This window comes from Bufo gargarizans, unplaced genomic scaffold (genome assembly GCF_014858855.1).
Source record: "Bufo gargarizans isolate SCDJY-AF-19 unplaced genomic scaffold, ASM1485885v1 fragScaff_scaffold_486_pilon, whole genome shotgun sequence".
Classification (NCBI taxonomy): Eukaryota; Metazoa; Chordata; class Amphibia; order Anura; family Bufonidae; genus Bufo; species Bufo gargarizans.
In genome coordinates this window covers 206,946-229,313 of record NW_025334125.1, presented here as the reverse complement: position 1 = coordinate 229,313, position 22,368 = coordinate 206,946, and the positions used below count along the sequence as shown (strand labels likewise).

The 22,368-nt window shown below is 46.0% G+C and overlaps 1 protein-coding gene across 1 annotated transcript; it reads right to left on the bottom strand.

Annotated features, from left to right (window-relative positions):
- Positions 1-839: 839 nt before the first annotated feature.
- Positions 840-17,178, bottom strand: LOC122922570 (vomeronasal type-2 receptor 26-like). Its single transcript, XM_044273230.1, has 2 exons — positions 17,097-17,178; positions 840-1,582 (listed from the first exon to the last, which is right to left on the bottom strand). Exons 1-2 carry the CDS (start codon positions 17,176-17,178, stop codon positions 840-842), a joined length of 825 nt encoding a protein of 274 aa, XP_044129165.1.
- Between the last annotated feature and the right edge of the window lie 5,190 nt (positions 17,179-22,368).

The window sequence follows — 22,368 nt, the reverse complement described above, 5'->3', positions numbered from 1 at the left end:
CATGGAGAACGTGTTTCAGGGTGCTCAGGATCCTTTTTCTTCAGGATCTTTTTCCTGAAGCAGGAAAGCAAGTGTCTTCTTGTTTTCGCCGATGCAGCCATCTTACAGACAGCACGCAGCACATGCGGTGTGTGTAAAAGTACAGAAAGTGACGTGTATTGTAGGAGCGAGAGGGAAAGGGATGGATTTCAGGAGTTGTGACTCGACCATGTGTCCTATCCGAGGCAGCAGGAAATAGTAAATATTCTGTTTTGTAGCTTGAGAAAAGGTCGTTTTAATTATTTGATTCAGTATTTTCCTGTAAGAAGCTGTTAGGCTACTTTCACAAATGCGATTTTCTTTCTGGTTTTGAGATCCAGAAGAGGATGTCAAAACCGGAGGAAAATGCTTGAGTTTGTCCCCATTTATTGTCAACGGGGACAAAACCGTACAAACTGGAGCGGAGTACATCAGAATGCATTACTTTCCAGTTTGTTGCGTTCTGTGAACAGACACAAAACCGCTACAAACTGCAGTTTTGTGTACGATTTGCAAACCTGAACAACCCAGATCCGGCACTAAATACAATGTAAATCAATGGTGCCGGATCAGTTTTTTCAATTTGTTCAGCCGGTTGTAGTAAATCAAACTGAAGCGTTTTCCTCTGGTTTTGAAATCCTCTGCTGGACCTCAAAAACAGAAAGATATGTGAAAGTAGCCTTAACATGCAGCTTGAACTCATAGACAATGTCTGTGACCCTTCTTCCCTGACCATTCAACTGAAAGACAGAAGGAGAGCAACTCGAAATTCCATATAAGCCTATATGAGCCTCATTTTTTTTTTTGGCACACACACACAACTAAATAATTCTTTTCTCTAGGATTAGTTTTTTAGAATTCATCTCAGGTTTTAAAATTAGAATATACATTTTTGGGAAAAACAAGCAACTTAATATTCCAGCACATGAGGTCAAAATGGCGAATATCTCCACAGCCACCATGTATTTCCCTCTTGTACTCAGATAAGCCGGGATCATAGCAATCCAAACACTGCAGAACACCAGCATGCTGAAGGTGATGGATTTAGCTTCATTAAAAGTGTCCGGTAATGTCCTCACCATGAAAGCCAGAACAAAGCTCACCACTGCCAGGAACCCCATATAACCCAAGACAGAGTAGAACCAGATATCTGACCCTTCATTACACCGAATGATGATCTTCTCATGATAAGTGTGATAGTCGAACTCCTGATGAGGAGGAGAACCAGATAACCAAAAACAGCAAATAAGAGCTTGAAACGAGGAACAAATAAAAACCACATAATTGGCTTTTTTTATATCCATCCACTTCTTCCAGAAACTATTGGGCTTAGTGGCTTTAAAAGCAACGAAAACAGTGATAGTCTTAGACAACACACAAGACACAGTGATCGAAAAGAAGATTGCAAATGAGGTTTGTCTGAGCATGCAGGTGATGTTCTCTGGACGTCCAAGAAAGAGAAACACGCAGAGGAAGCTCAACAAGATGGAGATCAGAAGAATGAAGCTCACAGTTCTGTTATTGGCTTTGACAATAGGAGTGTCCCAACAGGAGATAAATTTTCCTAAAATGAATAGTGTTAATAAAGAAAAAAGTAAAATAACTACTATAAAAATAATGACCAAAGTATCATGTTCATAAGACAGAAAGTCGTAAAGTTTAGGGACACATTTTGTTCTTGAGTTGTCAGGCCACTCTTCATCAGGACATTTTTGACAATTTTCATTGTCTATAGGAAAACAAGAGAACGCTGTAAAATTAGTGCAAGTTTTATCATTATTTACTAAATTAAAAAATTAGAAAATAAAGCCATACTGGGAAAAGCAAAAAAAATAAATAAAAATTCCTAACCTAAACACCTATCCCGTTTTCTACCTATCCAACAGGCAGAGGGGTTCATCTTAAAATAGTGTCATTCAAAATTAGTGCAAGGTTTATCACATGTACAGACCAGGTAAATAATTTTATCAAAAATTGTTCTCCGACCTGCTGTAAATATTTAATCCAAAATGAACACCTTTTGACTTGTGAATAGAGAGAATAACCTTCTGACACTACAAGAACAATATGATAATTAGCATGAATCACATTAAGGCTCTCTCTGTCTGTCTGTCTCTCTCTATATATAAATATATATATACAGTACAGACCAAAAGTTTGGACACACCTTCTCATTCAAAGAGTTTTCTTTATTTTCATGACTATGAAAATTGTAGATTCACACTGAAGGAATCAAAACTATGAATTAACACATGTGGAATTATATACATAACAAAAAAGTGTGAAACAACTGAAAATATGTCATATTCTAGGTTCTTCAAAGTAGCCACCTTTTGCTTTGATTACTGCTTTGCACAGTCTTGGCATTCTCTTGATGAGCTTCAAGAGGTAGTCACCTGAAATGGTCTTCCAACAGTCTTGAAGGAGTTCCCAGAGATGCTTAGCACTTGTTGGCCCTTTTGCCTTCACTCTGCGGTCCAGCTCACCCCAAACCATCTCGATTGGGTTCAGGTCCGGTGACTGTGGAGGCCAGGTCATCTGGTGCAGCACCCCATCACTCTCCTTCATGGTCATATAGCCCTTACACAGCCTGGAGGTGTGTTTGGGGTCATTGTCCTGTTGAAAAATAAATGATGGTCCAACTAAACGCAAACCGGAAGGGAATAGCATGCCGCTGCAAGATGCTGTGGTAGCCATGATGGTTCAGTATGCCTTCAATTTTGAATAAATCCCCAACAGTGTCACCAGCAAAGCACCCCCACACCATCACACCTCCACCTCCATGCTTTACTGTGGGAACCAGGCATGTAGAGTCCATCCATTCACCTTTTCTGCGTCGCACAAAGACACGGTGGTTGGAACCAAAGATTTCAAATTTGGACTCATCAGACCAAAGCACAGATTTCCACTGGTCTAATGTCCATTCCTTGTGTTCTTTAGCCCAAACAAGTCTCTTCTGCTTGTTGCCTGTCCTTAGCAGTGGTTTCCTAGCAGATATTCTACCATGAAGGCCTGATTCACACAGTCTCCTCTTAACAGTTGTTCTAGAGATGTGTCTGCTGCTAGAACTCTGTGTGGCATTGACCTGGTCTCTAATCTGAGCTGCTGTTAACCCTGCGATTTCTGAGGCTGGTGACTCAGATGAACTTATCCTCCGCAGCAGAGGTGACTCTTGGTCTTCCTTTCCTGGGGCGGTCCGCATGTGAGCCAGTTTCTTTGTAGCACTTGATGGTTTTTGTGACTGCACTTGGGGACACTTTCAAAGTTTTCCCAATTTTTCGGACTGACTGACCTTCATTTCTTAAAGTAATGATGGCCACTTCGTTTTTCTTTACTTAGCTGCTTTTTTCTTGCCATAATACAAATTCTAACAGTCTATTCAGTACGACTATCAGCTGTGTATCCACCTGACTTCTCCACAACGCAACTGATGGTCCCAACCCCATTTATAAGGCAAGAAATTCCACTTATTAAACCTGACAGGGCACACCTGTGAAGTGAAAACCATTTCAGGTGACTACCTCTTGAAGCTCATCAAGAGAATGCCAAGAGTGTGCAAAGCAGTAATCAAAGCAAAAGGTGGCTACATTGAAGAACCTAGAATATGACATCTTTTCTGCTGTTTCACACTTTTTTGTTATGTAGATAATTCCACATGTGTTAATTCATAGTTTTGATTCCTTCAGTGTGAATCTACAACTTTCATAGTCATGAAAATAAAGAAAACTCTTTGAATGAGAAGGTGTGTCCAAACTTTTGGTCTGTACTGTATATATAAATATTTGTGGTAGGGGCTGAGGTGTACATTGGCATGGAGTCGCGAGGGATGCCTATCACCCTCCAAGATCTATCTGGCTGAACTGTGCCTGGAGCCAGTGCGGGGTAGGCCTGAATAAGTGGGCCACCCAAGAGAGTGGAATGAAAGAAAGAAGGGTCGGGAGGGTGGGGCATGAAGCAACCGTCCTCAGGGTGAGGACGCGTGAGAGAGATATAGTCAGCAGCCCCGCCCACAAATACAGGCTGTAACCAGCCTTAATACTTGTGGTAGGGGCTGAGGTGTACATTGGCGTGGAGTCGGGAGGGATGCCTATCACCTTCCAAGATCTATCTGGCTGAACTGTGCCTGGAGCCAGTGCGGGGTAGGCCTGAATAAGTGGGCAAAAAGACTACCCACGCTGTAGGAGGGAAATAGTTAATTGAACTGAACGACACGGGAGGTAACAAGGGCCTGAGTGATTTAGGCCGGAGCTGGGCTGTTAAATGACCTGAGCGATTCGGGAAGGCACTGGGTAGTTAGTGACGTGACGGTCCAGATGACGGCGGAAGAGCAAGCTTGGGTGATCCAGGATGAGAGAGGCAACGTGGGCCTGGGCGATCCAGGATGAGAGAGGCAACGTGGGCCTGGGCGACCCAGGATGACTGAGGTAGAGCGAGCCTGGGTGATCCAGAATGACAGAGACAGAGCGAGCCTGGACAACCCGGAATAACCGAAACGGAGCGAGCCTGGGCGATCCAGGAAGACAGAGGCAGAGCGAGCCTGGGCGATCCAGCATGACCGAGGTAGGGCGAGCCTAGGGGATCCTAGATGACGGAGGCAGAGCGAGCCTGGGCGAACCAGGATGACAGAGGCAGAGAGAGCCTGGGTGATGCCGAATTACAGAGACAGGGCGGGCCTGAGCGATCCAGGATGACAGGAGCAGAGCGAGCCTGGGTGAACCAGGATGACAGAGGCAGAGAGAGCCTGGGTGATGCCGACCTTCCAGGATGACAGGAGCAGAGCGAGCCTGGGTGATCCAGGATGACAGGAGCAGAGCGAGCCTGGGCGATCCAGGGATGACAGGAGCAGAGCGAGCCTGGGCGACCCAGGATGACAGGAGCAGAGCGAGCCCTGGGCGATCCAGGATGACAGGAGCAGAGCGAGCCTGGGCGATCCAGGATGACAGGAGCAGAGCGAGCCTGGGCGATCCAGGATGACAGGAGCAGAGCGAGCCTGGGCGATCCAGGATGACAGGAGCAGAGCGAGCCTGGGCGATCCAGGATGACAGGAGCAGAGCGAGCCTGGGCGATCCAGGATGACAGGAGCAGAGCGAGCCTGGGCGATCCAGGATGACAGGAGCAGAGCGAGCCTGGGCGATCCAGGATGACAGGAGCAGAGCGAGCCTGGGCGATCCAGGATGACAGGAGCAGAGCGAGCCTGGACGATCCCGGAATGACAGGAGCAGAACGAGCCTGGACGATCCAGGATGACAGGAGCAGAGCGAGCCTGGGCGATCCAGGATGACAGGAGCAGAGCGAGCCTGGGCGAACCAGGATGACAGGAGCAGAGCGAGCCTGGGCGATCCAGGAAACAGGAGTAGAGCGAGCCTGGGCGATCCAGGATGACCAGGAGCAGAACGAGCCTGGACGATCCCGAATGACAGGAGCAGAGCGAGCCTGGACGATCCCGAATGACAGGAGCAGAGCGAGCCTGGACGATCCAGGATGACAGGAGCAGAGGAGCCTGGACGATCCAGGATGACAGGAGCAGAGCGAGCCTGGGCGAACCAGGATGACAGGAGCAGAGCGAGCCTGGGCGATCCAGGATGACGGAGCAGAGCGAGCCTGGGCGATCCAGGACGACAGAACGAGCCAGGGCGATCCTGGATGACGGGGTAGAGCGAGCCTGGGCGAACCCAGGATGATAGAGAAGAGCGAGCCTGGGCCAGCCAGGATAACCGAAACAGAGAGAGCCTGGGCGATCCAGGAAGACAGAGCAGGCGAGCATGAGATCCTGGATGCAGAGGCAGAGCGAGCCTGGGCGATCCAGGACGACCGAGGCAGGGCGAGCCTGGATGATCCTGGATGGCAGAGGCAGAGCGAGCCTGGGCGATCCAGGATGACAGAGACCTCAGATGACGTGGGAGTGTGTCAAGAAGCAGGGAAGACAGACAAAAGGCGTATGCATGATACCTGAAGAATTCGGGAAGCTGATGAGCATCTACTTGGCTGATCGGGAGGACTGAATAAACGACAGCACCGCAGCCCTGTTTGTTATAAGAAAAGATTGCCCAAAATGGTACATTAGGAAACCGGAAAATGGCACGGCAACAAAACCCTACGACTAAAACAACATTCATGGAGTTAGCTACCCCAGAGGGGATAACCTGTGTTACATCTGGTAGCAGCAGTGGAAGGTGCAGTTTCTGGTTCCAGTCGAGGAGTCATAGAGAGATTGTGCAGCAATTGATAGGCACTTGTGGGAATAGGGGTCCACTGGAGGTTCGAACCTACTTAACCTGGGCCAGCGGTAGCATAGACGATGGGAACCAGAACCGCAGTTCCAGACCCCGCAGCAGCGTCCGCAAGGCAGCACCTTAATGATCACACCGGTGTCTGGTCTCTCCGCTGCGTTCCTGAAGCTTCTTTTCTCTTCCCTTTTTTTTTTTTTTTTTTACCGAAATGGAGAAACAGGCCGGCCAGCCCCGTGCCTGCCAACCATGGCTTCTCGGCTGGAATGTACTGCAAAATAAAGGAAAAATAGAAAACAATCCATGCAATTATACCTAATTACAGTTGTAGATACCCCCAGGTCCGGTGTACTAAAGAAGAACTTGTACCAATTAGATTTATTATTATCATTATTCTTAAACATCGCTTTAGGAGAGCAGGGAAGAGAAGGAAGATGCGGGACCGGAGGACCGGGCGGGGAGCAAGGAAGGATGACAGAGGCATCGTGGGCCTGGGTGATCCAGGATGACAGAGGCAGAACGAGCCTGGGCGGTACAGGATGACAGAGACAGGAACGAGCCTGGGCGACCCAGGATGACAGAGACAGGAACGAGCCTGGGCGATCCAGGATGACAGAGACAGGAACGAGCCTGGGCGATCCAGGATGACAGAGACAGGAACGAGCCTGGGCGATCCAGGATGACAGAGACAGGAACGAGCCTGGGCGATCCAGGATGACAGAGGCAGAACGGGCCTGGGCGATCCAGGATGACAAAGGCAGAACGGGCCTGGGCGATCCAGGAAGACAGAAACAGAATGAGCCTGGGCGATCCAGGATGACGGAGACAGAACGAGCCTGGGCGATCCAGGAAGACTATGGATGATGTGTGAGAGCGAGATAAGAAGCATGGAAAACAGACCCAAGTATAGACAACAAGCAATAATCAGCACTCAGGTGTAACACGGCGGTGCCACACGCATGTGCACAGGAGGGCGGCTCGGGACAGCTTGTGCCAGGAGGGCGGCAGACACAGCCGCCAGACACGTGTGCACAGGAGGGTGGCACCACGCCGCTGCGCCATAAACAAATGCACCGGGGCGGAAGACATATGGTGTGATGCACAAGCACGGAACAAGGGTAGAATTCGCAAGAGCAGTGGATACAGCGTATCTATCATGTGTATCACATGTTATCCTGGGTATATCACATATATGATATATAGGACTGTATGGTGGTGGGGGGTGACCATGTGGACTGGGGGACGGGGCCCCCCCGTCCCAAGTCGCAAGGAGAGCAGGAGACCCAGATGTAGGAGCAGGTATCGGCGTGCGTTCCACGCTGGAACGCACGCCGATCCGACCACAAGAAGCCCGGAACATGGGGGCCCGGACAGGATGCTTCTGTGAGGAGGGACCCGGTGGGGACAGAGCTTACCTGCCCTGGAGCCGCTGCCCTGGAGTCGTCTGGCCTGAGTGAGAGATCCGGCGCGCGCTCCACGCTGGAACGCACGCCGAGCAGGTGACCGTGGGCCCGGGCCCGGCCGGATTCCGGCGTGCGCTCCAAGCTGGAACGCACGCCGATCACATGACCGGAAGCCCAGGCCCGGCCGAGAAGCTCCGGCGCGCGCTCCCCGCCAGAACGCACGCCAGCCTGGGACAGCGCCCAAGCCAGAGGACGGATGAGACCCAGAGGAGGGGGTAACCCGCAGGCCGGACCCTACCCGTCCCGCCGTCGCATGGGGGAGGCGGAGCGCTCGGGTCCGGAGTGCATATCGAGCCAGGAGTAGGTGACCGCCGCTCAGAGGAGCCCCGGAAGTGACGCACCGCGAACCGGAAGTGACGGGACGGACCGAGGAAGCAGGCATGAAGCAACCGTCCTCAGGGTGAGGACGCGTGAGAGAGATATAGTCAGCAGCCCCGCCCACAAATACAGGCTGTAACCAGCCTTAATACATATATATATATATATAAATATATATATATATATATATATATATATATATTTATATATAGTTTTGCTGCTCTCCATTCCTATGTGCAGATCTAACTTCTTTAACTGCTTTCCTTATATACAATGTGTAGCTGAACTAGAAACTTCTATTAGGAGGGGTGGACTAGAGAACCACAGCCAAAACAGAAACATTGTTACAATTTCTATCATAGACTTGTATAGAGTATAAATGCAAGTCTATGGGATTGACTAAACAGTTTTTCCAGACATATACAAATCTTTACATGTAAACAACAGTGCTAAACCATAAAGTCAGAGGGTCGGTGTGTCTGCAATTTTCCCTCCAAAATTGTGCACAGTCCCCTTATAGAGACTTTGGAAGATAGATAGAAAGTCCTATAGTCCCTAATTTTTAGCTGGCTGTGCATTAACCCTTTCCACAGTGCAGTGCATATATAGTGCAATAACAGTGCAAATGAACAGAATATAGTATAATAAACATATTACATGCAGGTCAGCAATATAAAACAGTATAAGCATAAACATTGGTGCAATAATGGTGACTCGGATATTAAATAAGCCAGCACATCATCTGCAGACAGCTGTTCTTTGTTGATTGCCCCTCATCAGTGCAGAACAGAGAGTACTGGCTTAACTCGGTGAGAGGCCTAAAACAGAATTTGAGGGGTACTATCTCTCCTGGGGAGAGCACCTTAATCGTCATGAGGAGACTTATAGGCCATATTTGCTCCTTTGAAATTCTGAAAAAAAAAAAGGAATGCAAATGAGCTCTTAACAAGCTCCACCTCTAATGCCACCAGATGTAAGGCAGCAATTCTATAAGTCAATGTATAGGACTTAAACCCCTGTTTAACCCCTTCGCTATGGCACTAAAGCGATGGGTTAAATGGCACCCACTGGCACGTGGGGCGGGCACCATGGCTGGCGGGTCTCTGCTGTTTCAAACAGCGGAGACCCGCGGCTAAAGACTGCAACCGGCAATAATTAAAGCCATTAGAATCCGTGATCAAGTGTGATTACGGCATCTTAAAGATAAAAAAACCCGGAAGTGCGCTCTTCCGAGCTTCTTACTAGAGATGATGCGAACATAAAATTTTCCGTTTGTGAACGGCGAACGCGAATTTCTGCAGATATTCGCGAACGGCCGAACCTCCATTGACTTCAATAGGCAGGCGAATTTTAAAACCCACAGGGACTCTTTCTAGCCACAGTAGTGATGGAAAAGTTGTTTCAAGGGGACTAACACCTGGACTGTGGCATGCCGGAGGGGGATCCATGGCAAAACTCCCATGGAAAAATTCATAGTTGACGCAGAGTTGGATTTTAATCCATAAAGGGCATAAATCACCTAACAATCCTAACATTTTTTGAACAACGTGGTTTAAAACATCCAGTGTGTGTATACGATCAGGTATGATGTTGTATCGATCAGGTAGTGTAAGGGTTACGCCCGCTTCACAGACATTGACAGACCAAACTCCCCTTTTAATGCAGCGCAAACAACCGCAAACAGTCCATTTGCCCAACCGCAAACTTCCCATTTGCACAAGGTTGAATACCAAGCTAGCCATGTCCCCGTTGATGTCATTGAAGGTTTCTTCCTCCACCCAGCCACGTACAACACCAAGGGTCCCTGAAAGGTGAATTGAATTGATTTTTTGAATGGGGAGATGGTAAAAAAAACGCTTGCTCCCTCGCCTTTGTTTGAATCCACGCCACGGTCACTGCGTCTGCGCCATGCAATTTACTGTCACACCCGATATGAGTGTTATTTTCTGTAGTACTATTCTCATCAGTTTAATCCCTGTTACGTGACGTCCCCAATCTGGGGTCCATTTATTAAATAGATTTTTCGAACGGGGAGATGGTTAAAAAAAATGCTGGTTCCCTCCCCTTTGTTTGAATCCACGCCACGGTCACTGCGTCTGCGCCGTGCAATTTACTGTCACACCCGATATGAGTGTTATTTTCTGTAGTACTATTCTCATCAGTTTAATCCCTGTTACGTGACGTCCCCAATCTGGGGTCCATTTATTAAATAGATTTTTCGAACGGGGTGATGGTTAAAAAAAATGCTGGTTCCCTCCCCTTTGTTTGAATCCACGCCACGGTCACTGCGTCTGCGCCGTGCAATTTACTGTCACACCCGATATGAGTGGTATTTTCTGTAGTACTATTCTCATCAGTTTAATCTCTGTTACGTCCCATATCAGGGATTGCCTTTTGTGAAAAAAAAAATTGGGCCGGGTACCTTCGACTGCCTTCACAGCAACAGACCAAACTCTGATACACCAAACTGAAATTATTTTAGGAACCGGGAGATGGAAAAAGCAGCTTGGTCGGTCCTCTTACTCCCAAGTTGGGGCACTGCGCATGCACGGAGCAATGTGCTGTGACACCCTATATGAGTGGTGCCTTAACTAGTACTATTCCTATCAGTTAAATCCCTGTTACGTCCCCTATACAGGGACGTGTGTCGAATTGATTAACCATTGTCGAATTAACGAACCATTACGACATCCTGAAATTATTTAGTTCTGAGCTCTGTACTTGCTTTATATTGGAATTGATGGGGATTTTTTAAATTATCTGCATTATTTATAATAAAGTATTAAGAGACTTTTTATGTTTTTTTTATTTTATGTATTAAAAACCCACCCATACAACTTAAAAAAATTAGAAAAAAGAAAATTTATGTTTTTTCTATGAAAAATTATCCAGCCGATCGCTTTTAGTCTGATCATAATGAAGCAACGGCCTTATCATCTGGGGTGTGGCAACATTGCCAACACACTCATAGAGGTTATGATCGCTTCATTGTGGTACGCAAGCCCCTTCACCACAACAAGGTACCGATCACGAAGGGGAATTGACACATGTATGTGCCTTTTATTTTGTTTTCTTTTTGCAGCAACAGTGCAGCACCAGAGGCCAGAAAAATTTGGCATGTACACATGCCTGAAAAATTAGGTATTGTTGCAGCCGCTGCTGATGTCGATGTTTTCCAGGCAGAAAGGTGACTAAAATATTGCGGCTTGAACGCTAGTTGGTGGCAGAGAATTCACGAAAGTCATCCGGTATGCAGACATTAAATACAGCAGCGTGGGGACCATTTTGAGGCCAAGGCATGTCATCAGACCTTTTGTTAGTCAAACGTATCTTCCACTGTCAGTCCCTTCAGGATCCATGCCTCATTCATCTTAATGAAGGTGAGGTAATCAACACTTTTTTGACCGAGGCGACTTCTTTTGTCAGTGACAATGCCTCCTGCTGCACCGAAGGTCCTTTCTGACAGGAAACTTGAATCGGGGCAGGCCAGAAGTTCTATTGCAAACTGGGATAGTTCAGACCACAGGTCAAGCCTGCACACCCAGTAGTCAAGGGGTTCATCGCTCCTCAGAGTGTCGATATCTGCAGTTAAGGCGAGGTAGTCTGCTACCTGTCGGTTCTCTAAGGCTAGACCCCGAAGGGCTGTGGCGATGTGTAGGACTGAAAAAGCTCTGCATGTCCTCCATAAACAACACATCTGTAATGCGTCCTGTCCTTGCCGCCGTGGTCGTGGTAGGAGGAGGATTACTTTCACCTCTTCCCCTGTTAGATTCCCGTTGTGCTGTGACATCCCCCTTATACGCTGTGTAAAGCATATTTTTTAGTTTGGTTTTGAACTGCTGCTTCCTTTCTGACTTTCGTCAATTTGGTAACATTTCCACCACTTTCTGCTTATACCGGGGGTCTAGTAGCGTGGCCACCCAGTACAGGTCGTTCTCCTTCATCCTTTTTATACGAGGGTCCCACAACAGACATGACAGCATGAAAGACCCCATTTGCACAAGGTTGGATGCCGAGCTACTCATTTCCTGTTCCTCATCCTCACTAATGTCATTGACGGTCTGTTCTTCCCCCCAGCCACCTACAACACCACGGGTCCCAGATAGGTGACAACAACAAGCACCCTGGGATGCCTGCTGTGGTTCGTCTTCCTCCTCCTCAAAGCCACATTCCTCCTCTGACTCCTCTTCCTCATACTCCTCTTCCAGCGTTGCCGCAGGTCCGGCAAGCGATGATGACAAGGCTGTTTCTGGTGGTGATGGTGACCACAACTCTTCCTCCTCCTCTTCACGCTCATCTACAGCCTGATCCAGCACTCTTCACAGGGCACGATCCAGGAAGAAAACAAATGGGATGAGGTCGCTGATGGTGCCTTCGGTGCGACTGACTAGGTTTGTCACCTCCTCAAAAGGACACATGAGCCTACAGGCATTGCGCATGAGCGTCCAGTAACGTGGCAAAAAAATTCCCAGCTCCGCAGAGGGTGTCCTAGCACCCCAGTCATACAAATACTCGTTGACGGATTTTTCTTGTTGGAGCAGGCGGTCGAACATTAGGAGTGTTGAATTTTAACGTGTCGGGCTGTCGCAAATCAAGCGCCTCACTGGCATGTTGTTTCGGCACTGAATGTCTGAAAAGTGCACCATGGCCGTGTAGGAACGCCTGAAATGGCCACACACCTTCCTGGCCTGCTTGAGGACGTCCTGTAAGCCTGGGTACTTAGACACAAAGCGTTGTACGATGAGATTCAACACATGTGCCATGCACGGCACATGTGACAACTTGCCCAAATTCAATGCCGCCAACAAATTGCTTCCATTGTCACACAACACTTTACCAATCTCCAGTTGGTGCGGGGTCAGCCACTGATCCACCTGTGCGTTCAGGGCAGACAGGAGTGCTGGTCCGGTGTGGATCTCTGCTTTCAGGCAAGTCAACCCCAAGACAGCGTGACACTGTCGTATCTGGGATGTGGAATAGCCCCTGGGGAGCTGGGGGGATGCAGTTCATGTGCAGCCAGACGCCGCTGCAGAAGAGGACTCAGCCAAGGAGGTTATGGAAGAGGATAGAGTAGGAGGAGTAGAGGAGGTGGCAGTAGGCCTGCCTGCAAGTCGCTGCGGTGTCACCAACTCCGCTGCAGAGCCACGCATTCCATGCTTGGAAGCCGTCAGCAGGTTGACCCAATGCGCAGTGTAGGTATCAGTGGTCAGATGCACCCTTGCCCCAACACTGTATGCCAGAGATGCCATGACTACCATTTCAATCACTGAGTAGAGGTTTGGGATTGCCTATTTTGAAGAAAAAAATTCGTCCGGGTACCTTCCACTGTGGTGTCCCAATAGCGACAAATTTTTTGAAGGCCTCAGACTCCACCAGCTGTAATGGTAAAAGCTGGCAGGCTAATAGTTCCGTCAAGCCTGCTGTCAGACGCCGGGCAAGGGGGTGACTCTGTGACATTGTCTTCTTACGCTCAAACATTTCCTTTACAGACACCTGACTGTGGGCAGAAGAGATGGAAATGCTGAAGGTGAGAGGCGGAGTGGCGGATGGTTGAGAAGGGAGAAGGAGGACAGCAGTGGTTGACGTGGCTGAAGATGCTGGACCAAGAGAAGGATGGTAGCTTTGAGTTTGTGTGCTGCTTGTACTCATGTGTTGATCCTATTTGCGTTTGTGATGTGAGATCATGTGCCTTCGCAAAGCAGTTGTACCGAGGTGGGTGTTGGACTTTCCACACCTCACCCACGGGGCATCCACGGACACATCGTCATCATCAACCACTTCACTTATATCTGACACCTCACAAAGGAAGCAGCAGCGGGTACAACATCATCATCATCATCACACTGTACGTCCATGTGTGTAATGCTGCCTGACTGAGACATATCCCTGTTATCTACATCCTCTGGCAATAATGGTTGCGCATCACTAATTTCATCCAACTGATGTGTAAATAACTCCTCTGAGGGATCAAGTGAAGCGGCTGTGGAGGCTGTGGTGGTAGTGGTGGTGGTGGCGGCGGGCGGGAGAGTGGTAACTTGAGAGCAGGTGACCAAAGCTGAGCTGGGGGAGTATGGTGCGTCAAGGTTCTTAGCGGAAGCTGTTGAAGATTAGGTGTCCTGCTGTAAGCCAGTCAACTATTTTCTCTGAATTTTTGGGTTCAGGGTACGTGACCTCTGAACACTGGGCATTATTCCAGGGCCAGTGGAAATCACAGCACCACAACCACGAAGGCCCCTGCGGGGTGGCCTGCCTCTGCCTGTCATTTATTTTTTAGATAAGTGGTACTATGCGTGCAAGGTACTGTGCCACGCTATATAAGTGGTGGGCAGTGGGCACAGTACAGTCTGTGTGGGCCTGACACACACGGGCTTGCAACTGTGATTATATCACAGAAAAATATTAAATAGAATTTTTTTTTTATCTGCGAGGTATTTTCTGTCACACCCTGTATGAATGGTGTGCACACAGTGCTGTCTGTGACTGAGCCTGCAGCATCTCACACACGGGCAGCCAGGCAACTGCAATATATATACAGTACAGACCAAAAGTTTGAACACACCTTCTCATTCAAAGAGTTTTCTTTATTTTCATGACTATGAAGATTGTAGATTCACACTGAAGGCATCAACACTATGAATTAACACATGTGGAATTATATACATAACAAAAAAGTGTGAAACAACTGAAAATATGTCATATTCTAGGTTCTTCAAAGTAGCCACCTTTTGCTTTGATTACTGCTTTGCACACTCTTGGCATTCTCTTGATGAGCTTCAAGAGGTAGTCACCTGAAATGGTTTTCACTTCACAGGTGTGCCCTGTCAGGTTTAATAAGTGAGATTTCTTGCCTTATAAATTGGGTTGGGACCATCAGTTGCGTTGTGGAGAAGTCAGTTGGATACACAGCTGATAGTCCTACTGAATAGACTGTTAGAATTTGTATTATGGAAAGAAATAAGCAGCTATTTAAAGAAAAACGAGTTGCCATCATTAATTTAAGAAATGAAGGTCAGTCAGTCCGAAAAATTGGGAAAACTTTGAAAGTGTCCCCAAGTGCAGTCACAAAAACCATCAAGCGCTACAAAGAAACTGGCTCACATGCGGACCGCCCCAGGAAAGGAAGACCAAGAGTCACCTCTGCTGCGGAGGATAAGTTCATCCGAGTCACCAGCCTCAGAAATCGCAGGTTAACAGCAGCTCAGATTAGAGACCAGGTCAATGCCACACAGAGTTCTAGCAGCAGACACATCTCTAGAACAACTGTTAAGAGGAGACTGGGTGTGGGGGTGCTAGTGACACTGTTGGGGATTTATTCAAAATTGAAGGCATACTGAACCAGCATGGCTACCACAGCATCTTGCAGCGGCATGCTATTCCATCCGGTTTGCGTTTAGTTGGACCATCATTTATTTTTCAACAGGACAATGACCCCAAACACACCACCAGGCTGTGTAAGGGCTATTTGACCATGAAGGAGAGTGATGGGGTGCTGCGCCAGATAAGCTGGCCTCCACAGTCACCGGACCTGAACCTATTCGAGATGGTTTGGGGCGAGCTGGACCGCAGAGTGAAGGCAAAAGGGCCAACAAGTGCTAAGCATCTCTGGAAACTCCTTCAAGACTGTTGGAAGACCATTTCAGGTGACTTCCTCTTGAAGCTCATCAAGAGAATGCCAAGAGTGTGCAAAGCAGTAATCAAAGCAAAAGGTCGCTACTTTGAAGAACCTAGAATATGACATATTTTCAGTTGTTTCACACTTTTTTGTTATGTATATAATTCCACATGTGTTAATTCATAGTTTTGATGCCTTCAGTGTGAATCTACAATTTTTATAGTCATGAAAATAAAGAAAGTGTGTCCAAACTTTTGGTCTGTACTGTATAGTTCGGGACATCACTACTTCTTACCTGCATCCTCTGCAGCTCTCTGAAGAGACCCAAGGTATTGGAGCTGCAATTCTTATTTTGGCCGGCAGGTGGCAGGCCAACATAAGAAATTAGCAATTTTGCTGTCATCATGGATTTTTATGAAAATGATGATACAGAATAAAAAAATAATAATGAGTCTTGTAGCCTCAAACATGAGCTAAAAAAACATAAAAAAGTTAAAAAAAAAAATATATATAATACATTTAAAAATATTAAAACATTTAAATCACCCCCCTTTTCATGTAATAAAAAAATAAATACATAAATAATGAAAAATATAAACATCTTGAGATCAAAGCATCAGAAAACGCTCGTACTATACAGCGAATAGCAGAACGGAGAGAAGGGTCAAAATGGCAAATTTGCCATTTTTAATTGCTTCTCTTACCCAAAAAATGTAATAAAATGTGATCAAAAAGTCACACACACTTCAAAATGGTATCAAATAAAAAGGTCACCCTGCAAATAATGAGCTCCCATACAGCTCAGTAGACATAACTATAAAAAAGTTATGGGGGTCAGAATATGGTTATGTACAAAAAAAAAATACAAAATTCCAAATTTTTAATTTATTTTTACACTATTTAAGTGTAAAAACCTATACATTTGTGTTATCTTTGTAATCAGACTGACCCCGAGAATGAAGGGCACAGGTCAGTTTTTCTGCAAAGGGAACAACGTAGGGACAAGACCTGTAAAACGGAGGAATTGCGTTTTTTTTCCAATTCCACCTTATTTGTTTTCCTGCTTCCCACTACATTGTATGCCGTATTAAATGGTGGCATTAGAAAGTACAACTCGGCCTGCAAAAAACAAGCCCTTATATGGATATGCGAACTGAAAAAAATAAAGTTATTGCTCCTGGAAGATAGAGAAGAAAAATTAAAATGAAAAAAAAAAAACTCCAGTAAGGGTTAAAATGTTAAACATTGACATAGAATGGCTTCCTTACATCTGGTGGCATTAGAGGCAGAGCTTGTTAATAGATCACTTGCATCCCTTTCTTGTAAGTATGGCCTATAAGTCTCCTGCGTATTTAGGTTCCATACTATATTGCTGCCAGTGCGGCTATTGCTGCCGTTGCTACTACCTCTAAACAGCCACACATCTCCTGACTGTATTGCTACTGCTACTGAACCTACTGCCATTACTGATCCCCCTATACAGCTGCAAATCTACTGCCTTTTCTGTTCCATTGTGTGCTTCTCCTGCTGCCGCTACCATTACCCCTACAAAACTGCTAATCTCCTGCTTTATTCATGAAGTTCCACATCCATACTGTACTGCTGCTGCTCCCAAATAAATATTTGGATGCTCCTTAAGAATAAGGCACTACTTCTGGCATTAACTTGTTGGTATAAACAGTCAGGCATCTGTCTTTGTGCTGTCTGTCCACAGCCGATTATGTTAATCTATATTGTTGAATTCTACTCCCCCTAGTGGACATCTTAAACACTGCATTTGTTCTTTTCTGTATTGTCCTGAAGTCATGTGACACTGCAGGAAGTAGACGCTCTGTGTTCAGGAAGCAGATTGTTCTTTATGCCAGCAGCCATATTTCCTAGATTCACTCTATACTGTTGCATCCACATGCATCAATCCTTCATCCACGTCAATACAAGCATCGTTGGCATGTCATAGTTCCCTTATCTGCAGAAGCATTTTATGTCAGATGTTCCACAGTGTATTCTTATGCATCACTGTTCTTTGATGTATGTTTATTGTATTAATCCACACTCTGCATTGCATGTATGGTCTTATACTATGCTTTGTCTGTATTCACAGTTTTACCTTCTTTTGATCATACACATTAAACAAGTTACTGTAACTTTCCTAGTGTGGTTATTGAAGGGCGAACTACCTGTCGAATTATTCTTCACAATAAAGGGAACAGGACAGTCTTATTTGGGTATCATTTTTGGACACTTGTTCAGATCAAGCCACTGCTTATTCTAATACTACCGTGTATATAAGCATGGGGTCATTTATCAACCTGAAATACACCTATATTAGGTGTATTTCCGATGCAGATTGCAGCGCTACGGTTAGTGGCACCACAATCTATGACTTTTCCCCGCTCCCCGCTGGGAGAGGAAGAGGTCGGGCCGGTAGACTCGTCTAATTCTTCATCTCATAAGCCTCCTTTAGGCATATAAAATGGTCTAAATGTTAGCAAGCTAGGAAGTTGGCTTACATTTAGACTGGCGCTGGATGTGCTTAGGTTATGTAGAGGCCGGCGCCCCTTCATAATTTTGATGGCTCCACCATCAGCACATGGGCTTATTAAGACCGGAGACAGAAGATGTGTGGCTGCGTATAGGTTGTAGTGGGACGAGGCAGGAGCAGTAACAGCACAATATAAAACATGATGAATGGGCAGACAGTGGCGGTGGGCAAGTGATAAGTAGCCCCTGTCAGCAATGGCAGATCTATTTATTGCCATTTGCTGGAGTTATGTGAAGATCCACATGGATCCATTTATGATTCACTTTCATAAATATGATGGCATAGCTAAAGCCTCATGGCCCTGATGCAAGAGTTCAGCATGAATCCCCCCCTCAGTGCATTGTGGTCGGGGGCAGGGAAGGACATAGCCTTCTTGCTGCCTGAGGCTAAAATTGAAATGGCATCCCTACCCCCATGCCAAATTCTTGACTTAAACGCTTCCCTCCAGCCAGAGGTGTAACTTGACCAACATGCACTTTCTATAATACCGGTGTTGTCTACAGCAGACTGGCATTCTGAGGTCTGCTTTATTCTGCAGTGATGATCCCTACAAGCTTCACCTGGGATCACCTCAATATAGGTAGGAGGAAAACCTGTAATGGAGGCAGTGTGGACTGGGAAATCCCACTACCAAACCTATCTCCCAGACCAAAGAAATCCAGCCCATATGGACTTAAACAAAGAGCTCCAGCTCTTCTGAAGAAAATCCATCTTTTCTGGATTTCAGCTAGCTCATCTAGCTAAGGAACCTGGGTGAGATATATGCACTCCCTCCACTATTTTACCATAAACATTATCACAGTGTGTATATATATATATAGATATATATATATATATTGTAGGAAGGGACAAGAGACCATTGTTGATGTCTGCTTAAACTAATAACACACAAAGAATTAAATGTTACCATGTTTTTATTGAACACACCATGTAAACATTCACAGTGCAGGTGGAAAAAGTATGTGAACCCTTGGATTTAATAACTGGTTGAACCTCCTTTGGCAGCAATAACTTCAACTCCCTAACCAAGTGAAACATTGCATTCACAGCAATTACAGGAAGAATCTACACATTTTTGCTGCCTGTTTGACAGGGAAATATGTCCATGTGTGCAACAATCACTGTCAAGGCCCTGAACAATGCACCATACCAGATGAAAGGATCAAAGAATAGATTTGTCACAACTGTGATTCACATTTAAAAGCAGGACACAAATCATCCATCGCTGTGGCTAACATGGAACTGGCGCCCATTCCCCCAGAGCTCTGCGATTTGAATGTGCTGGAAAGACAACTTTTGGCCAAAATACTGCCATTTGCCAAGATCATCACACTTCCCAAAGGTCCACAGGCATCTATACACGGCCCTGTAGTGTGTGTGCCATCCGAGGCGGAAACCACGGTCAGTACTCTACCAAGATCGCACAGCACATCCCAGTTACACAGAGTAAAGCTGAAAAGACGTCTACAAAGGCCACCAGCTGTTTCACAATGTCAACATGAGAAATGTAGTAGTAGGTCTGTCAAAACTCATTGACACACACCCCGACTACAGTGACATTTCAATCAGAGTGGATGGGACAATCGCTGATGATGATGATGAGGCTGATAATGATGATGGGATGGAACTTGACAGTTGTGATGACACTGAAATGATGGAGATTCTTGAACGCTTCGAAAATTGTGATCCATCTGCAGGTTTACCATCTGCTTCTGAGCAACAGGAATGCCATGACCAACAACCTCCCAATGCAGAGGACGAGAAGGATGCACTAAGACCTGGAATTGGCCTAGCCAGTTAATTGCAGCCATATGACCTTGGAGAGGAAGCACTACACACGGTAATGGAATATTCAGCATTGCACCTGCACAAGAAAGCACAACTGTCAGCTTCTTTTAATGTTCCTAGTGCAGCGTCCCACTACGTGTGTGTGGGCACTGCTTAAAAGTACTTTTTCATCTTAACAATTGCATTGTACCGTGATGTATAACTTTGCATTTGTGTATCTGCAAAATCCCCGTTAACAGGCCTATTAGGTGTAATTTATACATCCCACCACTAGATGGGGATAAAGTTCAGGTCCTATATATACCCAGGTCAGGCCTAGTGAGACAGGTCAGTGGTTAGTGGAGATTAGTTCAGTTGAGACCACAGGTCAGTGTGAAGATCAGTGTGTATATTGACACAGAGAGTAAAAAGGTGCAGATCCAGCACTTCTGCTCTAAAGAGAAGTTTTTAATCCAGAAAGGGACAAGAGAAAAGGAAAGATTCAAATTTATCCAAAGGATAAAAGCCGTGAACCAGGCATAAAGGACCTTTGGGATATTCAGGTGAAGGATACCCTAGACTCCAGCAACCTCAACAAGATTCAACTGACATTGAAGTAACCCACTGCTCCAAAACCACAAAACCTAACCAGCCTAAAACAGTGGATTTGCAGAATTAACTCTGTACCATCTAGAGACTGCATAATCCTACTGCTGCAACCAAGAGACATCCAAAGTAAAAGTTGTGAGTTGCATCTTACCACTGTCTACCTCATTATTACTACCTATGGTTGTACCATCATTAATGGTACTGGCGTCACGATAAAAAACATCCAGGGACTCAGCCGCAACAAGCACCTCAAGCACTCCTAACATCAAGGGCACCTCAACCACCATCTTGGCTGATGCTTCCTACCACAGAGCGTGCCCCGGAGGATTTCGTGCTGTCCACCTCAACGCTGTGCTGCCAGCCCAGGGAGGCTATCTGCTAACCGTGGGTAAACTGATGAACTGTGTGTTATATCATTTGGCCTCTCATCGGTCCACCGTGCACCACACGTGTTGCCCCTGGCTGGCTCCACTAGGCTTGAGGCAATGGCTTTCCCTGTTCAGTTCCCTACTGGACAGAATACATTGGACCAGGCAAGACAAGTCAAACTGTCCCCGAGCATGTATTTCAATGCAAGGCTTTTTTGTGTTGATACTTGTTTTGCAAGAGACACAAGCTACCTCTTCTTTGCGCAGTTTGTCACAGAGACACACATGGCCAATGGCAGTATGTCCATCCAGTTAAGAAAAGGAAAACCTAGTACCAGGGTTGGACGAAAATATATTGCTATAGGACAAGCGTGAGGTTGAGAGGTTGGTGCGAAACCGAGATGCTACACAGTTCACGCAACCACTGAGAGGGAGTCCAGCTTACTGGGATAAAAATCTGAAGAATTTACTAGCCATGGTCAGACAATTGGATAAGCCAACTTTTTTTCTTACCTTCTCTGCTGCAGAATTCAGATGGACAGAGGTAATAACGGCAATAAAGGTGCAACAAGGTCAAAAGGTGGATTTTGCAGAGCTAGACTGGGCTGAAAAGTGTGACATTCTTTTGCCTGGTTGAATTTCAGACAAGAGGGAGCCCTCATATACATTGTCTCTGTTGGGTAGCAGGAGCTCCTATATTTGAACAAGACAGTGATGACAAGATGTGAGCCTTTATAGATCATAACATCTTATGCCAGCTGCCTGATGAAGCCAAACAGGCCTTACTTCAAAGATTTGTAACAGAACTTCAAATGCACAGGAGTTCTAATTCAAAATCGTGCAAGAAAGGTAACAGAGTATGCAGATTTGGATTTCCAAAGCCACCTGTTAGAAAAACGAGGATAACTTACGCGATGCCAGAAGAACAAGGAGATTGTGCAATGAAACCACAAGCAGCCAAAAACAAACTGAAACCAGTCTGGGATTTTCTTAATAACACAAATGTGCAGCTTGAAGACATGTCACAGCTACTGGCACAGTGTGATATGACTTTTAATCCTCAGTACAACTCGTACATTGAGGCATTGACCTCCTCAAGTGTGATTCTAATAAAGCGTGATGTCAAGGACTGCTGGGTGAACAACTACAATCCACATTTGCTGACGGCCTGGAACGCTACACATGGATATCCAGTACATTCTTGATGAGTATGGTTGCATCATGTACATGTTGTCCTACATATCCAAGGAATTCACAGACTGAACATAACCCTGTTCATGGGATTATAGTAGAATTCGGTCATAACATACGGGGGTATCACAGTGAAACCGTAAATTCTAAAACATGACTTTTAATATGTTCAATTAAAATATTTTGACCCTTTTGATACATAAATAAACAATAAACAAAAAACAAAAATTGAAGCAAAAGCTACAAATCACTT